General features: G+C 45.8%; 1 protein-coding gene across 3 annotated transcripts; it reads left to right on the top strand.

Moving 5' to 3' along the window:
* The first annotated feature begins 10,636 nt into the window (after positions 1-10,636).
* On the top strand, positions 10,637-14,117 carry LOC123045805 (uncharacterized). Of its 3 annotated transcripts, none has more exons than XR_006421584.1 (5): positions 10,637-11,920; positions 12,012-12,074; positions 12,171-13,039; positions 13,134-13,590; positions 13,721-14,114. XR_006421584.1 is itself a non-coding variant. In XM_044468981.1 (5 exons), exons 1-5 carry the CDS (start codon positions 10,728-10,730, stop codon positions 13,331-13,333), a joined length of 2,244 nt encoding a protein of 747 aa, XP_044324916.1. In that variant the 5' UTR covers positions 10,637-10,727; the 3' UTR covers positions 13,334-14,117. The 3 variants fall into 3 exon arrangements, 2 of the variants coding, with proteins under 2 accessions (XP_044324916.1, XP_044324915.1); XM_044468981.1 differs by having other exon boundaries at positions 12,171-12,197; positions 12,279-13,039; positions 13,134-14,117; XM_044468980.1 differs by having other exon boundaries at positions 13,134-14,115.
* The last annotated feature ends 3,162 nt before the right edge of the window (positions 14,118-17,279 follow it).

Consider the following 17,279-nt stretch of genomic DNA (forward strand, 5'->3'; position numbering starts at 1 on the left):
TTCGAGTCATCAGAACTATAATCCTTGTATTTCTTCTTCTTCAATTCCTTTTCCCACTGAGGACAATATTGAATGTAGTGACCAGGTTTCTTGCACTTGTGGCATAGCCTCTTCTTGTAGTTGCTAGATGAGGAATCATTGCTCCTTGAAGATTTTTCAAAGCCACCACGTCTTGAGAACTTCTGGAATTTCCTCACGAGCAGTGCTAGCTCCTGGCTTAGTTCTTCAGGATCACAAAGGCTACTACCAGAATCTTCACCTTCAGATTCAGAGACAGCCTTGGCCTTCAGGGCACGTGATCTGCCATAGCTCAAACCATAGAGATCTCTCTTCTCAGCAAGCTGGATCTCATGAGTGTTTAGCCTCTCGAGGATATCAGCGGGATCAAGTGACTTCTAATCAACACATTCTTGTGTCATCAGTGCCAGAGTATCAAATGAGGAATCAAGCGATCTCAGCAATTTCTTCACCACCTCATGGTCGGTGATGTCAGTGGCACCAAGTGCTTGAAGCTCATTTGAGATGTCAGTGAGGCGATCGAAGGTTTGCTGAACATTTTCATTGTCGAGTCTCTTGAAGCGGTTGAAGAGATTGTGAAGAACGTCAACTCGAGAGTCACATCGAGTTGAGACTCCTTCATTAACCTTGGACAGCCTGTCCCAGATAAGCTTAGCAGTTTCCAAAGCACTCACTCTTCCATACTGTCCTTTGCTCAGATGGCCACATATGATGTTCTTCGCTTGGGAATCGAGTTGCTTGAATCTCTTCACATCAGTAGCGTTCACTGAAGGTGAGACAGAGGGAACACCATTTTCCACAACATACCAGAGATCGTTATCAATTGCCTCAAGATGCATTCGCATCTTATTCTTCCATTAAGGGTAGTCCATCCCATCAAAGGTAGGACACCCAGCAGAGACCTTGATCATACCTGCGGTCGACATAACTAAAACTCCAGGCAGTTAAACCAAAATCACACAAAACAAGGGAGTACCTTGCTCTAATACCAATTGAAAGTGTGTTATATCGACTAGAGGGGGGTGAATAGGCGATTTTTATGAATTCTTCACTGAGGAATTTGCGGGTGAGGAAATTCCTTAGTGAAGAACTACTTGTAGTGGAATAAGTACTCAAAATTAAACCTAACAGAACACAAGCGTGGTTGTCATGATGAAATGAAGACGAGCACAGTACAGAAAGCGTAAACACAGGATAACATAGGATGAAGACAAACAGACTGAAGAAATTGAACTGAGGAAATTTAGAAAGTCTTCAATAGATATGAACAGGCACACAACACAGTAATGTGGAAATGAAAGAGTTGAGGGAATAGAACCAGTAAGCTTGGTGAAGATAATGATTTGGTAAACCAGTTCCAACTGTTGTCTCAGTTGTATGTCTGGTTAGAGCGGCTAGGTATTTAAATCTGAGGACACACAGTCCCGGACACACAGTCCTCACCATATTCTCCTTGAGCTAAGGTCACACAGACCTCGCCCAATCACTCGTGGTAAGTCTTCACGTGACTTCCAAACCTTCACAGACTCGGTCACATGGCGATCCACAATTCCTCTTGGATGCTCTAGACCTTGACGCCTATCCATCTGGAAGAAGCACAGTCTTCAAAGGTAATAAGCGTCGGATCCACGCAGGATCAATCTCTTCAGTGATGCTCAATCACTTTGGGTTTGAAGGTGTTTGGGTTTGGGTTTTCCTCACTTGATGATTTTCGCTCAAAGTCGTCGGAGGATGGGATGCTCTCAAATCACAAGTGTCAGTTTCTCTCGGAGCAGCCAACCAGCTAGTGGTTGTAGGGGGCGGCTATTTATAGCCTAGGGAGCAGCCCGACATGTAAGACATAAATGCCCTTGGCTGATATGACAATTAGGTGGTAGGATATTTTGGAACAGCTGGCGCGCGGCTCAGCAACGGTCGGATATTTGAGGTTCGAATTCCTCAAGGCTATCATGTTCCTCACTGTGTAGGCAATCCGCACTGGCGAATTCCTAACTCCTCAGTCAGAACAAATTCCTCAGAGACCAGAAGAACTTCATCTCTGTCACTGAACAATATGACTGAACTGTATGAGATTTCCAATGGCTTCACTCGAAGAGATTGGTAGGTGTAGGATTTTGAGTTGAGCATCACATGGAAATTTTTCCTTAGTATTTCCTCGACCCCCTTTAACAGTACGGTGTTTCCTATGACTCAAGAAAGAGAAAATGAAACTACGGAAACAAAAGTCTTCATGTTCCATGGTCCTCGAATGAATGCCAAGTCTTCAAGGTCACACCAATTTCCTCACTTTCAAAGTCTTCAGAAATCCAAAGTATTCAGTCAAAGAACTTCATTTTTAGGGGTCGACTTTCTCTGTAAATATCAACCTCCTCACAGACTTGTAGACATGTGTACACTCACAAACACATTAGTCCCTTAACCTATAAGTCTTCAATACACCAAAATCACTAACGGGCACTAGATGCACTTACATGTTCATTCATGGGATACCCCCCCCCCCCCCCCGAGACGGTTACCCCTTATAGCATTCTATCGTTGTCAAGTTGGCCCTTACCTATTCGTAAGTACAATGAACTTCCCGAAGAAAGGATGATGACTTCATCATGATGACCTGAAGCAGAGAAATGAAGACATCAACATAATGGATCGACCTCTTTGAGAAGAGCAACCAAGACCGGGAACACTCGCTAGAATTTTGTAGCCAGAACCTTCCCCCTTACCCACCTCTTAAATCTCGGGACGAGATTTCTTGTAGTGCAGGAGAATTATGACGCCCGGATAATTAATCTACAGTAACCCTCTACTAATGATGCCACGTCACCTCGATTACTGTTGCTAATCTCGTGTTAGTTCAAAACCGATTCAAATTCAAAATCAAGCTAACAATAAAAGTTTTCAAATATTAAAACTAAAATGTTCAGAGTGAGCCAAATAAATCATAGGTAATTATGGTGGAGAAACCAAATTTTTGTAAAGTGTTAGATACACTAAACTAGTTAAAGAGCGGCTAAAATAATAATCTAATAGCTTTTTAAATTATAACAATATTAAACTAATTTACTTTGGGCCCAAACAAAGTTTGGCAGTGGCCTATATTAATGATACTAATTTGGGTGCTAAATTGGTGCTTTATAAAACTAAAATAAATAAAGCTAGAAAGAAAACATAAAATGTGAAAAGAAAAGAAAGACAAAACAGAATAAAGAAAAGGAATCCCCCTTGGCCAACTGGGCTACACGGCCAGCCCACCAACCGGCCTAACCCCCTCCATAACCCCACCAGGGGGAAACCCTAACCACCCCCGACCGCACACTTCCCCCCACTCCCATGTCTCTCCTCTCCCCCTCCCGGTCCGATCTGGATCGGGGACGAAGCGCTTCCCCCTCTCGCGACGCCAGCGCCCCAACCCCGTCGCCGGACTCCCCCATCGCCTCGACGCCCGCTGCTCGACCACATCGCCCTCGACGCCCGTCGCCGCCACCACGACGTCATTGTCGCTGGAGCCACCATGCCGGCCTGCCTCCTCACCTCCTCATCCTTTCCCTCGCCGGAACGTTGTCCTCGTCCTCCTCCTCGCCCCCTGCTGCCCATACCCCTACTCTCCCGCGGTGAGGCCTTGGCCTCTCCCCTCTCCCCCTGTCAGATGCTATCCGTCGCGCCCGACCGCGCTGTTGCACGGGCCAAGCCCCGTTCGCTGCTCCTCCAGCTCACGCGTCATAGCCCTCGCCCATGTGCGCGCCCGACGCCGCTCCTCCCGCCACCCGTGTGCCCTTGACCGCCGCACGTGCGTACCCGCTGACTCTCATCCGTGCGCCGGACACGCATCCCGCCTGGGCCTAGTCGCGTCCCCGACTGCGTCGGCCATGCATGCCTACTGCTGCGTTTTCGCTCGCCTCCTCTGCTACGCTGCCCACGACTGGTCTTGCCGCTGCCGCTTCTCCCTGCAGCTTCTCGCTGCTACTCCTCGCGCACTGTCACTGCCCACGCGTGCCCAGGGCCCGCCCCTGCCTTGGTTGGCCGCCCTCCTCTGCCCCTGGCCGCGGCCATGCGCATGCGCACCCGCTGCTCCCGCCGCCTCTGCCCGCGTTACCGCCTCCCTGCTACGGCCCCGCGTCGGCGCTCATCGCCGCCCGCGACCGTGCTCCGCTCCGCCCCGCGCAGCCTCGCCACTCGCCACCGAACGCCCGCCGTGTCACCTCAGGTCCGTCCCGACGGGCGCTGCGCCCGCTGCCCGCACGCCCATTCGGGCCACGCCTGTTACGCCCCGCTGGGCCTATGACAAAGGGGCCCCACCCCTAGAACGGTTTAAAAAAAGATAAAGATAAAAATAATAAAAATATATTAATTAATTAACTAAAATAATTAACCTAATTAAATGTGTTTAGTTAACCTAATTAATTATAATTAATAAACCTAATCATTTAGCTAGACTAACTAAACCTGATTAGTTTGTCTTAGTCAATGACATGCGGACCCATACGTCAGTTCGATCCAGTCAACACCTCTGTTGACTGCTGATGTCATGCTGATGTCATGATGATGCAATAATGCTGTTTTGAATTAATTCAATAATAATAGTTTAGAAATTGATTAAAACTTTGAAAATTAATATAAAATAAACAGTAGCTTTGATGGAAAACCTTTGTACATGAAAGTTGCTCAAAACAATGAGACGAATCCAGATACGCAGCCCTTCGTCTACCACACATCCCTAGCATAGCAAACACATAACTTTCCCCCTCCAGTTCATCTGACCGAAAACATGAAACACCGGGGATACTTTCCCGGATGTTTTCCCCCTTCGTCGGTATTACCTATCCTTGCGTTAGACCACCTCTAGCACCGCGTATTGCCATGTTATGCTTTGTGATGCTTTGATTGCTCTGTTATTTATTGTGTTCCCCCTCCATTACTTCTTTCTGGTAGACCCCGAGACCGTTGCCGGTACCCTTGTGACCGACTACATCGATGACGAACCCTTCTTGCCAGAGCAACCAGGCAATCCCCCCACATGATCACCAGATATCACCTATTACTTCTCTCTACTACTTGTATTAGAGTAGTGTAGCATGTTACTGCTTTCAGTTAATCCTATTATGTGCATAGCCTATCATCGTTGCTACAGTTGTTACCCTTACCTGCAATCCTAAATGCTTAGTGTAGGATGCTAGTATTCCATCAGTGGCCCTACATTATTGTCCGTCCGCCATGCTATACTATCAGGCCGTGATCACTCGGGAGCTGATCACGGGTATATACTTATATACTTGATATATGATACATGTGGTGACTAAAGTTGGGTCGGCTCATAGAGTACCCGCATGTGATTCCGATGTGGGGGCTGAAAGGACAGGTGGCTCCATCCAGGTAGTGGTGGGCCTGAGTTCCCGACGGCCCACAACTGTTACTTTGTGGCAGAGCGACAGGGCAGGTTGAGACCACCTAGGAGAGAGGTGGGCATGGCCCTGGTCGGCTTTCGCGGTTACTTCAAAATTTACACGCTTAACGAGTTCTTGGTATTTGATCTGAGTCTGGCCACTGGCCTATACGCAATAACCAACTACGCGGGAACAGTTATGGGCACTCAACATCGTGGTATCAGCCGAAGCCTTCGTGACATCAGTGACTGAGTGGCACGCGCTGGGTTGGACCGCGTAACACAACTTCCTTTGTAATGGAGGTTGCTAGGTCTGCTCACCGGCCGCGTATGCAACGTGCAGGTGTGCAATGGGCGATGGGCCCAGACCCCTGCATGCATAGTATTTAGACCGACGTGCGGACCTCTCTGTTGTGCCTAGGTGGGGCTGCGACATGTTGATCTTCCAAGGCCGGGCATGACCCAGGAAAGTGTGTCCGACCAAATGGGATCGAGCGTGTTGGGTAATGTGGTGCACCCCTGCAGGGAAGTTTATCTATTCGAATAGCCGTGATCCTCGGTAACAGGACGACTCAGAGTTGTACCTTGACCTTATGACAACTAGAACCGGATACTTAATAAAACACGCCCTTTCAAGTGCCAGATACAACCCGGTGATCGCTCTCTCACACGTCGACGAGGAGAGGATCGCCGGGTAGGATTATGCTATGCGATGATACTTGGTGAAATTACCATCTACTCTCTTCTACATGCTGCAAGATGGAGGCTGCAAGAAGCGTAGTCTTCGACAGGCCTAGCTATCCCCCTTTTATTTTGGCATTATGCAGTTCAGTCCACTAATATTGCCCCTTTACACATATACCATGCATATGTAGTGTAGATCCTTGCTTGCGAATACTTTGGATGAGTACTCATGGTTGCTTTGCTCCCCCTTTTCCCCCTTTCCTTTCTTCTCGGTGTCGCGGCCAGATGCTGGAGCCCAGGAGCTAGATGCCACCGTCGACGACGACTCCTACTACACCGAAGGTGCCTACTACCACGTGCAGGCCGCCGCCGACGACCAGGAGTAGTTTAGGAGGATCCCAGGCAGGAGGTCTGCGCCTCTTCCGATCTGTATCCCAGTTTGTGCTAGCCATCTTATGGCACCTTGTTTAACTTATGTCTGTACTCAGATATTGTTGCTTCCGCTGTCTCGTCTATGATCGAGCACTTGTATTCGAGTGAGGCCCCTGGCTTGTATTATGATGCTTGTATGACTTATTTTATTTTTAGAGTTGTGTTGTGATATCTTCCCGTGAGTTCTTGATCTTGATCGTACATATTTGCGTGTATGATTAGTGTACGATTGAATCGGGGGCGTCACAGATTGCTCCCGCCACTAGTGCGAAATCTTGTGAAACTAATGCCGCTTTGTTGAATCTCATTATGAAAGATCAATTTTCTGGCCTTCCTAGTGAAGATGCCGCATCCAATCTAAATAATTTCGTTGAGTTGTGTGATATGCAAAAGAAAAAAGATGTGGATAATGATATTGTTAAATTGAAGCTATTTCCGTTCTCACTACGAGATCGTGCTAAAACTTGCTTTTCATCTTTGCCTAAAAATAGTATTGATTCATGGAATAAGTGTAAACATGCTTTTATATCCAAGTATTTTCCTCCCGCTAAGATCATCTCCCTTAGGAACGATATAATGAATTTTAAGCAACCTGATCATGAACATGTTGCACAATCTTGGGAGAGGATAAAATTGATGATAAGAAATTGCCCTACGCATGGTTTAAGTTTATGGATGATCATTCCGTTTTTATGCCAGATTGAATTTTGCATCTAGAAATCTTTTAGATTCCACCGTGGGTGGTACTTTTATGGAAATTATATTAGGAGAAGCTACTAAACTCCTAGATAATATTATGGCAAATTACTCTCAATGGCATACTGAAAGATCTTCTACTAGTAAAAAAGTGCATGCGATTGAAGAAATTAATACTTTAAGTGGAAAGATGGATGAACTTATGAAATTGATTGCTAGTAAGAGTGCTCCTATTGATCCTAGTGATATGCCTTTGTCTACTTTAATTGCGTTGGTTTTCCCTTGAAGAGGAAAGGATGATGCAGCAAAGTAGAGATAAGTATTTCCCTCAGTTTTAGAACCAAGATATCAATCCAGTAGGAGGTACGCACAAGTCTCCAATCTATGCACCAGCACAAACAATCAAACACTTGCACCCAACGCGATAAATGGGTTGTCAATCCCTTCATGGCCATTTGCAAGGATGAGATCTGATAGAGATAGATATAAAAGATTACTAAAACGTAAAACAAAGTAAAAGTAAATAAACACAGCGAGGTATTTTTGGGTGTTTTGGTTTATAGATCTGAAAATATATGATGGAAAATAGACCCGGGGGCCATAGGTTTCACTAGAGGCTTCTCTCTTGAAAGAAAATAATATGGTGGGTGAACAAATTACTGTCGAGTAATTGGTAGAAAAGCGCAAAGTTATGACGATATCAGAGGCAATGATTGTGAATATAGGCACCACGTCTGTGTCAGGTAGACAGACTCCTGCCTGCATCTACTACTCTTACTCCACACATCGACTGCTATCCAGCATGCATCTAGAGTATTAAGTTCATAAAGAATGGAGTAACACCTTAAGTAAGATGACATGATGTAGAGGGATAAACTCAAGCAATATGATGAAAACCAACAATACAATACGTGCCTCGCTACCCCTACTGATTGAACCCAAAACTAAGCACCTCTCCCATCGCAAGAAGAACCAATCTAGTTGGCCAAACCAAACCGATAACTCGAAGAGAAATACAAAGATATCAAATCATGCATATAAGAATTCAGAGAAGACTCAAATAATATGCATAGATAATATTATCATAAATCCTCCACAATTCATCGGATCTCGACAAGCACACCACAAAAGAAGATTACATCGAATAGAACTCCAAGAACATCGAGGAGAACATTGCATTGAAGATCAAAGAGAGAGTAGAAGCCATCTAGCTACTAGCTATGGACCCATAGGTCTGTGGTAAACTACTCACATTTCATCGGAAGGGCAATAGATTTGATGTAGAAGCTAGCCCTCTGTGATCGAACCCCCCTCCGTCAGGATGCCGGAAAAGGTCCCAAGATGGGATCTCATGGGTACATAAGGTTACAGCAGCGAAAAAGTATTTTGGTGGACGCTTCGGGTCGTTTTGGAATATTTGTGGATTTATAGAGCTGAGAAGGAGGTCGGTGGACTCCCGAGGGGCCCACAAGCCAGGGGCGCCCCCCTAGGGCGCGCCCTGAGGGCTTGTGGAGCCCTTGGGACTCTTCTGACTTCATCCCCAAGTTCCGTAGATGTCTTCTGGTCCAAGAAAAATCATCCCGAAAATTTTATTCCGTTTGGACTCCGTTTGATATTCCTTTTCTGTAAAACTCAAAAACAAGGAAAAACAGAAACTGGCACTCGGCTCTAGGTTAATAGGTTAGTCCCAAAATTGATATAAAATAGCATATTAATGCATATAAAACATCTAAAACAAATAATATAATAGAATGGAATAATAAAAAAATTATAGATACGTTGGAGACGTATCACTTCGCAAAACCGCAAAAATGGTTTTGCTTCGCGAGATTAAAAAACCGCAGAAAATGGTCGCGGCAGGGATCGAAACGACTACTTCCTGTAGAGGTACACGCCGCGGTAGCCACCGCGACTGGCTCGTCGATGTGTAAGAATTACAATGCTAAACTTAAAGAAACTAAAGGCGACGATAAAACTCAAAACAGTTCGCGGAAATTCCAAAAAACTTTTGTTCCTTTTACCAGTTCTTTCTGGTTTTTCTTCACAGTCTTATTCTATTCTATCTTTTTTCTCGTTTTCTTTGTTTTTTCTTTTTAAATATTTTTTCCTTTTCTTTTTAAAGTTTTTCAAAAAGTTTAAATGTGGTTCGGTATTTTGAAAAATGTTCTTTTTATCAAAATTTGTTCATATTTCTGGAACAATGTTGACATTTTCGAAAAATGTTCCTGATTTTTTTGTTTGTTTTCTTTCTTTTTCATTTTCTTCAAAACAAATTCAAAATATTCAAATTTTGTTCGTATTTTTATAAAATGCTCTGTTTTCGTAAAAAAATGTTCTCAAAATTCTAAAATTGTTCTCGTTAGACAAAAAAGTTAAAAACTTTCGAAATGCAGAAAATGTACCGGATTTCATAAAAATTTCACGTTTTCATAAAATGTTTGCGCTTCCAAATTTGTTCGGAATTTTTCAAAATGGTTCTCTATTTCAAAATTTGTTCTCAAGATTCAAAAAATGTTTGTGCTTTAAATTTTTTTTCACGCTTCCAAATTTGTTTGGGATTTTTCAAAATTGTTCTCTATCTCAATTTTTTTTCTCAAGATTCAAAAAAGTTCGTGCTTTAAAAAATTGTTCGCGCTTCCAAATTTGTTCGGTATTTTTCAAAATTGTTCTCTATTTCAAGATTCAAAAAATGTTCGTGCTTTAAAAAATTGTCCGCGCTTCCAAATTTGTTCTCCGTTTCAAAATTTGTTCTCAAGATTTAAAAAATGTTTGTGCTTTAAAAAATTGTTCGTGCTTCCAAATTTGTTCTCTGTTTCAAAATTTGTTCTCAAGATTCAGAAAATGTTCGTCCTTTAAAGAAATGTCACAAATTCCAAAAATGTTTGAGAAATTCATAATTTATTCGTTTTCAGAAAATTTGTTTGCGTAATCATACGTTCAAAAAGTTTTTCACTACAGTAACTAATTCCGGTTCGACACAGTAGTCAAGTCCGATTGTACCTTGTGCTAAGTTATTTTCGATGCGGGCTGTTGCACTACAAACAATGCTAGTTAGTTAGAGTGGCTGGGAGCACGCTCTTCCAATCTGTTGGTTGCCGGTTCGATTCCTCCCAACACGCCTCCCTCTGTTTTTGCTTTCTTTTGATTCCAGTGGTAGAGCGTGATGGGCCGGCCCAGTCAGACTACCCCCCTGTGCGTAGCGACGCCAGTTTGACGCAAAGAGCGTCCAATATGATCTCCCCCTAAGCACCGGCTTTTCTAATATTTGTTTAAGAAATCGAATGGATAAAGTTGGGCCGGTCAACTGTCGCCAGCGTGTGCCTGATGGGCTCGTGGCATAGGCGTATTGGCAGCAGCCCAGCACCAATCACCCCGCCGATTTAGTCACCCAGACTTGTCCTCAAATTTGGCTAAAAAAAAAGACTTGTCCCCAAATCCCAAACCCTAACCCGAAGTGACCACGGCGGAGAGCGACTCGGAGTGGAAGATAGCGGCCGCGGAGGCTAACCCTAACCCGAAGATGGCGGCGGCGGAGAGCAAATGGGAGGAGTGGAATATGGTGGCGGCCGAGGAGAGCAAAGGGGAGGGGAGCTGGTCCACCTCGATTCATCGGGTCGCCCCCGGCAAGGATTTCGTCAATATTCCCTTCTATGCCGACGAGGGCCCTGCCTGGTCGCTGCTCGTCGGCGTCATGAGGGGCGACCTACGCTTCCACCGTCTTCGCGTGGCGAGATCAGGGCGGATCTCCGGTCGGAGCAACGAGGTGGTGGAGATCTTTCACGACCTCAAAAAGCCGCCGGGGTGCAGCTTGAGGGCCGACGCCGCCTTGGCTCCAGACGGTCGCTCCCTCTGCGTCGTGCAGCAGGTGGAGAACGAGCAAACCTACGCCCTGCAGCTGCAGCTGGAAGCCGAGGAAAAGCTGCGGCCCCTCCCTCCGCTGGCTTGGAGATCGCTTGGCCGGTGCATGCCCATCTCCGCGGACGGCCACATATGGGCGGTGTCCGCGATCCAGCTTTCTGTCTCCAGTTTCCACCTGGTCATGCAACGCCTCTTCACCCAAGAGGAAGAGGATGCAGCGGGAGGTCGTTGGGAGCTGGTTGGCAGACCCTTCAAGGAAGATTGCAAATTCGACCGCTCCCTCCCCACCTGGGATGGTAGCTTCCTCCAGGGCTACGTGGTGCTCCCTGGCCATGGCCTGGATGGGGGCACGCTGATTTTGCTCTCCCTCCAAAATGGCCTTTTCTTCACCTTCGATTGTTTGGCCGCCCCGGAGATCCAGTGGACCAAGGTAACCCACACTTCAGACGAGTACTACCTCCCTATCAATGGCCGTGGCTTGTACGCACAAGAAAGCAATGCCATCTACATGCTCTGGAACAACGTGGTCTACGAATACAAGCTCACGGTGGTAGATGAAGAGGAAGAGAGAGGGCTGACAAGGCTCAAGCTGCATCCACCTGCGAGGATTGACTCTGTTTGTCCTTTCATTACATTGAAAGGAGATGGCTTCCTCACCCATCTGGGCTGGGGGGTCATGTGCTCTGTGTGGATCAGCCTCGACCTCTCATGCGGGTGTGACTACCTACATGCCATTGTTACCACCTTCCAAATTGGTCCCCTGCCCGGGGATGTCAAGGTCCTCCACTCCACCTTCCGTCGGGTGGACATGTTGCCCATGAAACACATGGATGAATTTAAATTATGCTTTGTGCAGTAAGTTTCTCTCTTCACTAATCCACTAATCCATGTATTCATTTTGTTCTTGCTTACAAATTAATCTTTTGTCCACTAATGAATCACCTAGAGAGTATATGGACGACAAGGTGTTGCCTCAACTCCAGGAAGAAGTCCTTGATGATCCTTGCAGGTCTAGATATTTGGTTTCAAGTTTCTTGTGTGTCCCAACTTCTTGTGCCTTAAAAGCTTTTTAGTGCATGACATATTTTTTGCCTCTTGCATGCAGGCATTATCTCCCACCAAGTCCTCCTAAGTACGTGAAGCCACCTATCCATATTGACAAGGATCTCTTGTTTATTATCTGCCAAGGTTGTTCACAATCATTTATCTATAGATATGAAATCAAGATGGATGAGATTCCAATGTTAGAAAGAGCCCCTCCTCTCAAACCACATTACATTGTACATGGAGATGATGATGGTCCCAGGCACTTTTTTCTAAGTAGCTCAAAACTATGTGCCATCTCCTTCCTAAAAGATGGCATGGATGTGTTTAATCTGGACACCACTAGTCACACTATGGATATACTTGCACGCCGGCCTGTTTCCGTTGATCCTTTTGTTATGGTTATCCGAGTTGGTCGAGCAACTTTTGCTCTTACCGAGACTCTCCAAGTTTACCACAAGGCCTACCGTGTTTCTCCTCCTGGATCCACCTCATGGGTGCGCTATCACACAAACCAGTCTAATGTTCTTGACAGGAAGGTCATGCTCTCGGGATATGTAGCAGTGGGTGATGATTCCTTTATAGTCTCTGATAGTGTCACATGTTCTTGTCTTCTCTTTGAGGTGGGCGCCAAGCAGTGGCATGTTGTCATACCTTGGACTCAATGGGGAGAATACCTACCAAGGCCTATGCCTAGACACGGCCTTTTAAAGGGCGCATGTGTGTTTGTTGATGGTTTTATCTACACATGCTCAAATTGCGGGCTTGCTGCTTATGAACTACTCTTTGAAAATGATCATGTGTACCTCAAAGGCCCAATCTTTTTGCCATTCTCATGGTTGAGTAAACAATGGGAGAGTGAAAGAATGTCTTTGGATTATGCTGGCAAAGAGGTGGACTCTGGTGCCATCTTGCTTTGGGTGGTGCAAGGTGAATCTCTCTCGCTCCCTCTCTCTCTCTCTCTCTCTCTCTCAATTATGCATGGTGATCAGTTTATGAAACTGTAATGTTCTTGTATATACAGGTGTGCAAGTTCAATATAGACCCCCCAAGAATCAGCTATGGATAACGGCAGTCCGGGTTGAGACTGAGGAAACGCCCTGTAAGAGTATGAGACCGGTGGAAATTAAACATGTCCTTTGTGCCACACCTCTGATTGATCAAGTCGAAGGAATTGATCAGGAGGAAGTAACCAGAACCACATGCTTTGGGGTTTCTTCCTGATTCGGCAGATTGATGGGGAGCAAGCATTTATTACTACCCTATTACCTTATGCTTTATTCTCTCATTTGACCAGTGACAAAGTGAACTTGCATGCAATTTATTAGTACCCTATATTACCCTATGATTTATTCTCTCATTTGACCAAGTGACAAAGTTAACTTGTATGCACCTTGTTTGTGAACTTGTATGGTGAACTATGCACCTTCTTTGTTTGTGAACTTTATGCACCTTGCTTGAAACTTTTGGTGGACATTGAGGTATGGGTTCGGCTCCTCTACAGTAATGTTATTACTCTATTGCTCTCAAAATCTACCGTTAGTTTCAATCCAAATACTCTCTTTCATCTGCCTTAATTATGTTATTAATAAAAAAACTGTAACGATGCAGGAAGAACGGCAGTCCTCCGGCTGCTCACGCCGGCCAGCTCAGCCGTCAGTCGTGCGTGTGAAACTGAAACGCACCGCGCCGCCGCCGCGGCCGGAGGCCGGGAGCTCGCCCACCTTGTAAATGGCCTGCATGACTGGAGCATAAGTTCCTCAAGGAGACCATCATTTTTTGATAAATTGTGAGTTCTTGTAGCCGTACGATTGTTGTCTGGAGCAACCATGGAGAAGAAAGCTAGCTGGTTAACTAGTGGAGGATGAATACATGTCTAGATGCATGAATTACTTAGCATTAATCTAACAAATGCTGCATGTCTGGTCTCGGTGTCCTGTTTTGGTACTCGCGCGAGGCCTTGTTCGCAAGCTCTGGACATACGACGGCGCCGGCGCCGGCACCGTGCGTGCTGATTTCACCTGCAGGCTATATGGACAATCGACCTGGTCGGCGCGTGGAGCTTATGACCGCCTCCGCGCGTCTCTAGTACGGGATGGTGTATTTACGATTTAACAAGAGAATTAAGTTGAAGTAAGGGGATTCATTGGACTAGCGTGGACGGTTGATATTAGAGGCTACAGTATCCATACAGTAACAACTGAGCTGCAGAGGAGCCGAACCCTTGAGGGTATATAGTTAATTTTCTTAAGAATTCTGGTTTCCCTAAAATGATAAAATGACCATTGAAATAATCACAAACCAAATAGAAAATAGATTTCCTACTTTCTAACGGAGGTTAAAGCTCTACTCTTCTTGGGTTTGCTTGCCATGATGGGGAAGGCGCAAGAGAGGGCTGCATGGACGGGAATGTGTATAAGCTAAAACTAAGAGTGTGAACAACTTGCTCGAGTGGTGATTCTTGCATGAGCTTGAGCTTTGGAGGGTAAAGCATAATATTCTGCTCCCCCGTCTCATAATATAAGACCGTTTTGACACTATCTTACATTTTTAAGAAGTTGGTTTCAATTCTCTAAACATGCAAAATGTCCACCTCACCATCCCCACTAAGCCATGCATTTAAGTCTGGGAAATTTGATTTTTTGCCCAACTTACTATAGAGTTTGCCAATTTGCCGCTACTTACTTTGTAATTGATATTTTGCCACCTTTTACTTTTCACTTTGACCTCTTGCCCACTGTCAGAAGGGTCCCATGTAAAATGACAAACTTACCCCTCGCGACCAGATTGACCAGAAACGAGAGGAGGAACTCATTCGTTCGCGACTCATCCCCTCCTCGTCTTTGCTTTTGTTAAGGATTATTTATAATCTAATAATCTCTGCTTAATTAACTACCGCCTTAATATAGCATCCGTCATGCGGTTGTCCCTTCGGGGAGACGTATCCCCTCTCCCTCTCTATCCCCTTGTAACAGTATATATAACATCATCATCATCAATAAAGAGAGACACTTGATTCATTTACATCTCTATCGATTCTCTCTCTTGATTTCTACTTAAACACGTTATCAGCACGCTCCCGCAGAGCGAATCCAGCGGCGCCCTGGCTGCGACGGTGTTGGCGCCAGCGGCGGAGCTACGTTGGTTACTGCAGGTGCCGTGGCCCCCTAGCTTTGGTTAAACTACATGGGATTTTTTAAGGAAAGATTAGATTAAGAAAAATAATGGCTTCTGCCCCCTACAAACATCCTCATTTCCTGTTTGGCCCCCCCAACACATCTTGTCTAGCTCCGCCAGTGGTTGGCGCATGTCCAGACCGCATCCTAACGGACGTACATGGAGAACCCTTCCTGGGCGGTGGCGTCCGAGGCCAAGACTCTCGCCCGGCCATCCGCAGCGACTTCCTTCGGTGCGCGCGCAAACTCTCCCGAGAGAGATGCCACGCGAGAAGAACGGGGCGAATAGCAGCGTCCGCGACGGAGATGGGAAGAAGAAGAGAATCAGAGACTTGAGTCAAGCACGACGCAAATTGGAGTACCAACTTCATCTAATTGCTACAGAGAAACAAGGTGCTACTTTTCCAATTTTCTTCATGCCTACACAAATTTGCTTTACCATGAACAGAATCTTGCCTTGCGTTGGACGAAGGACGAAGACATCCACGACAAGAGACATCGCCTGGCTTCAGTCGCGCTGGACCAAGACGCCGGCTCCAGCGACTTCGTCCCTGCCGCGCCACCGAATCACACCTCCGTGTTGAGTCTTGCCGCCACCAACGGCGCTCTCCGGCGGCACGTCGCGGACCTGTGGCGACTCCTCTTCTCAACCATCGACTAGACTATTCGGGTATTTCATGGTTTAAAAGAAACATCTACATGATGGTCTCAAGTGTGTCTTTATCCACATGAAAACCATTTGTTAATTATCCTGACCATCGATTTCAAGCAAATCGAATGAACAATGTTGCAGAATTCTCCTTCGTGCCTTTAATATGGCCTTAGGATAAACGTTTAGCACTTTGTCCTAATGTCTAGACTCAGAATGGCTTGGTGGAATCCTTTATCCAGAGAATTAAGCTTGTTGCATTGTTTTTTTACTTTGGAATTGCAACTTACCGACTTTACATTGGAGTCATGTAGTTTTACACGGTCATGACCAACAACAACAACAACAAAGCCTTTAGTCCCAAACAAGTTGAGGTAGGCTAGAGGTGAAACCCATAAGATCTCGCAACCAACTCATGGCTCTGGCACATGGATAGCAAGCTTCCACGCACCCCTGTCCATAGCTAGCTCTTTGTCGATACTCCAATCCTTCAGGTCTCTCTTAACGGACTCCTCCCATGTCAAATTCGGTCGACCCCGCCCTCTCTTGACATTCTCCGCACGCTTTAGCCGTCCGCTATGCACTGGAGCTTCTGGAGGCCTGCGCTGAATATGCCCAAACCATCTCAGACGATGTTGGACAAGCTTCTCCTCAATTGGTGCTACCCCAACTCTATCTCGTATATCATCATTCCGTACTCGATCCTTCCTCGTGTGGCCACACATCCATCTCAACATACGCATCTCCGCCACACCTAACTGTTGAACATGTCGCCTTTTAGTCGGCCAACACTCCGCGCCATACAACATTGCAGGTCGAACCGCCGTCCTGTAGAACTTGCCTTTTAGCTTTTGTGGCACTCTCTTGTCACAGAGAATGCCAGAAGCTTGGCGCCACTTCATCCATCCGGCTTTGATTCGATGGTTCACATCTTCATCAATACCCCCATCCTCCTGCAACATTGACCCCAAATACCGAAAGGTGTCCTTCCGAGGTACCACCTGGCCATCAAGGCTAACCTCCTCCTCCTCACACCTAGTAGGACTGAAACCGCACATCATGTACTCGGTTTTAGTTCTACTAAGCCTAAACCCTTTCGATTCCAAGGTTTGTCTCCATAACTCTAACTTCCTATTTACCCCCGTCCGACTATCGTCAACTAGCACCACATCATCCGCAAAGAGCATACACCATGGGATATCTCCTTGTATATCCCTTGTGACCTCATCCATCACCAATGCAAAAAGATAAGGGCTCAAAGCTGACCCCTGATGCAGTCCTATCTTAATCGGGAAGTCATCGGTGTCGACATCACTTGTTCGAACACTTGTCACAACATTATTGT

The sequence above is a fragment of the Triticum aestivum genome, chromosome 2B (genome assembly GCF_018294505.1).
Source record: "Triticum aestivum cultivar Chinese Spring chromosome 2B, IWGSC CS RefSeq v2.1, whole genome shotgun sequence".
Lineage (NCBI taxonomy): Eukaryota > Viridiplantae > Streptophyta > Magnoliopsida > Poales > Poaceae > Triticum > Triticum aestivum.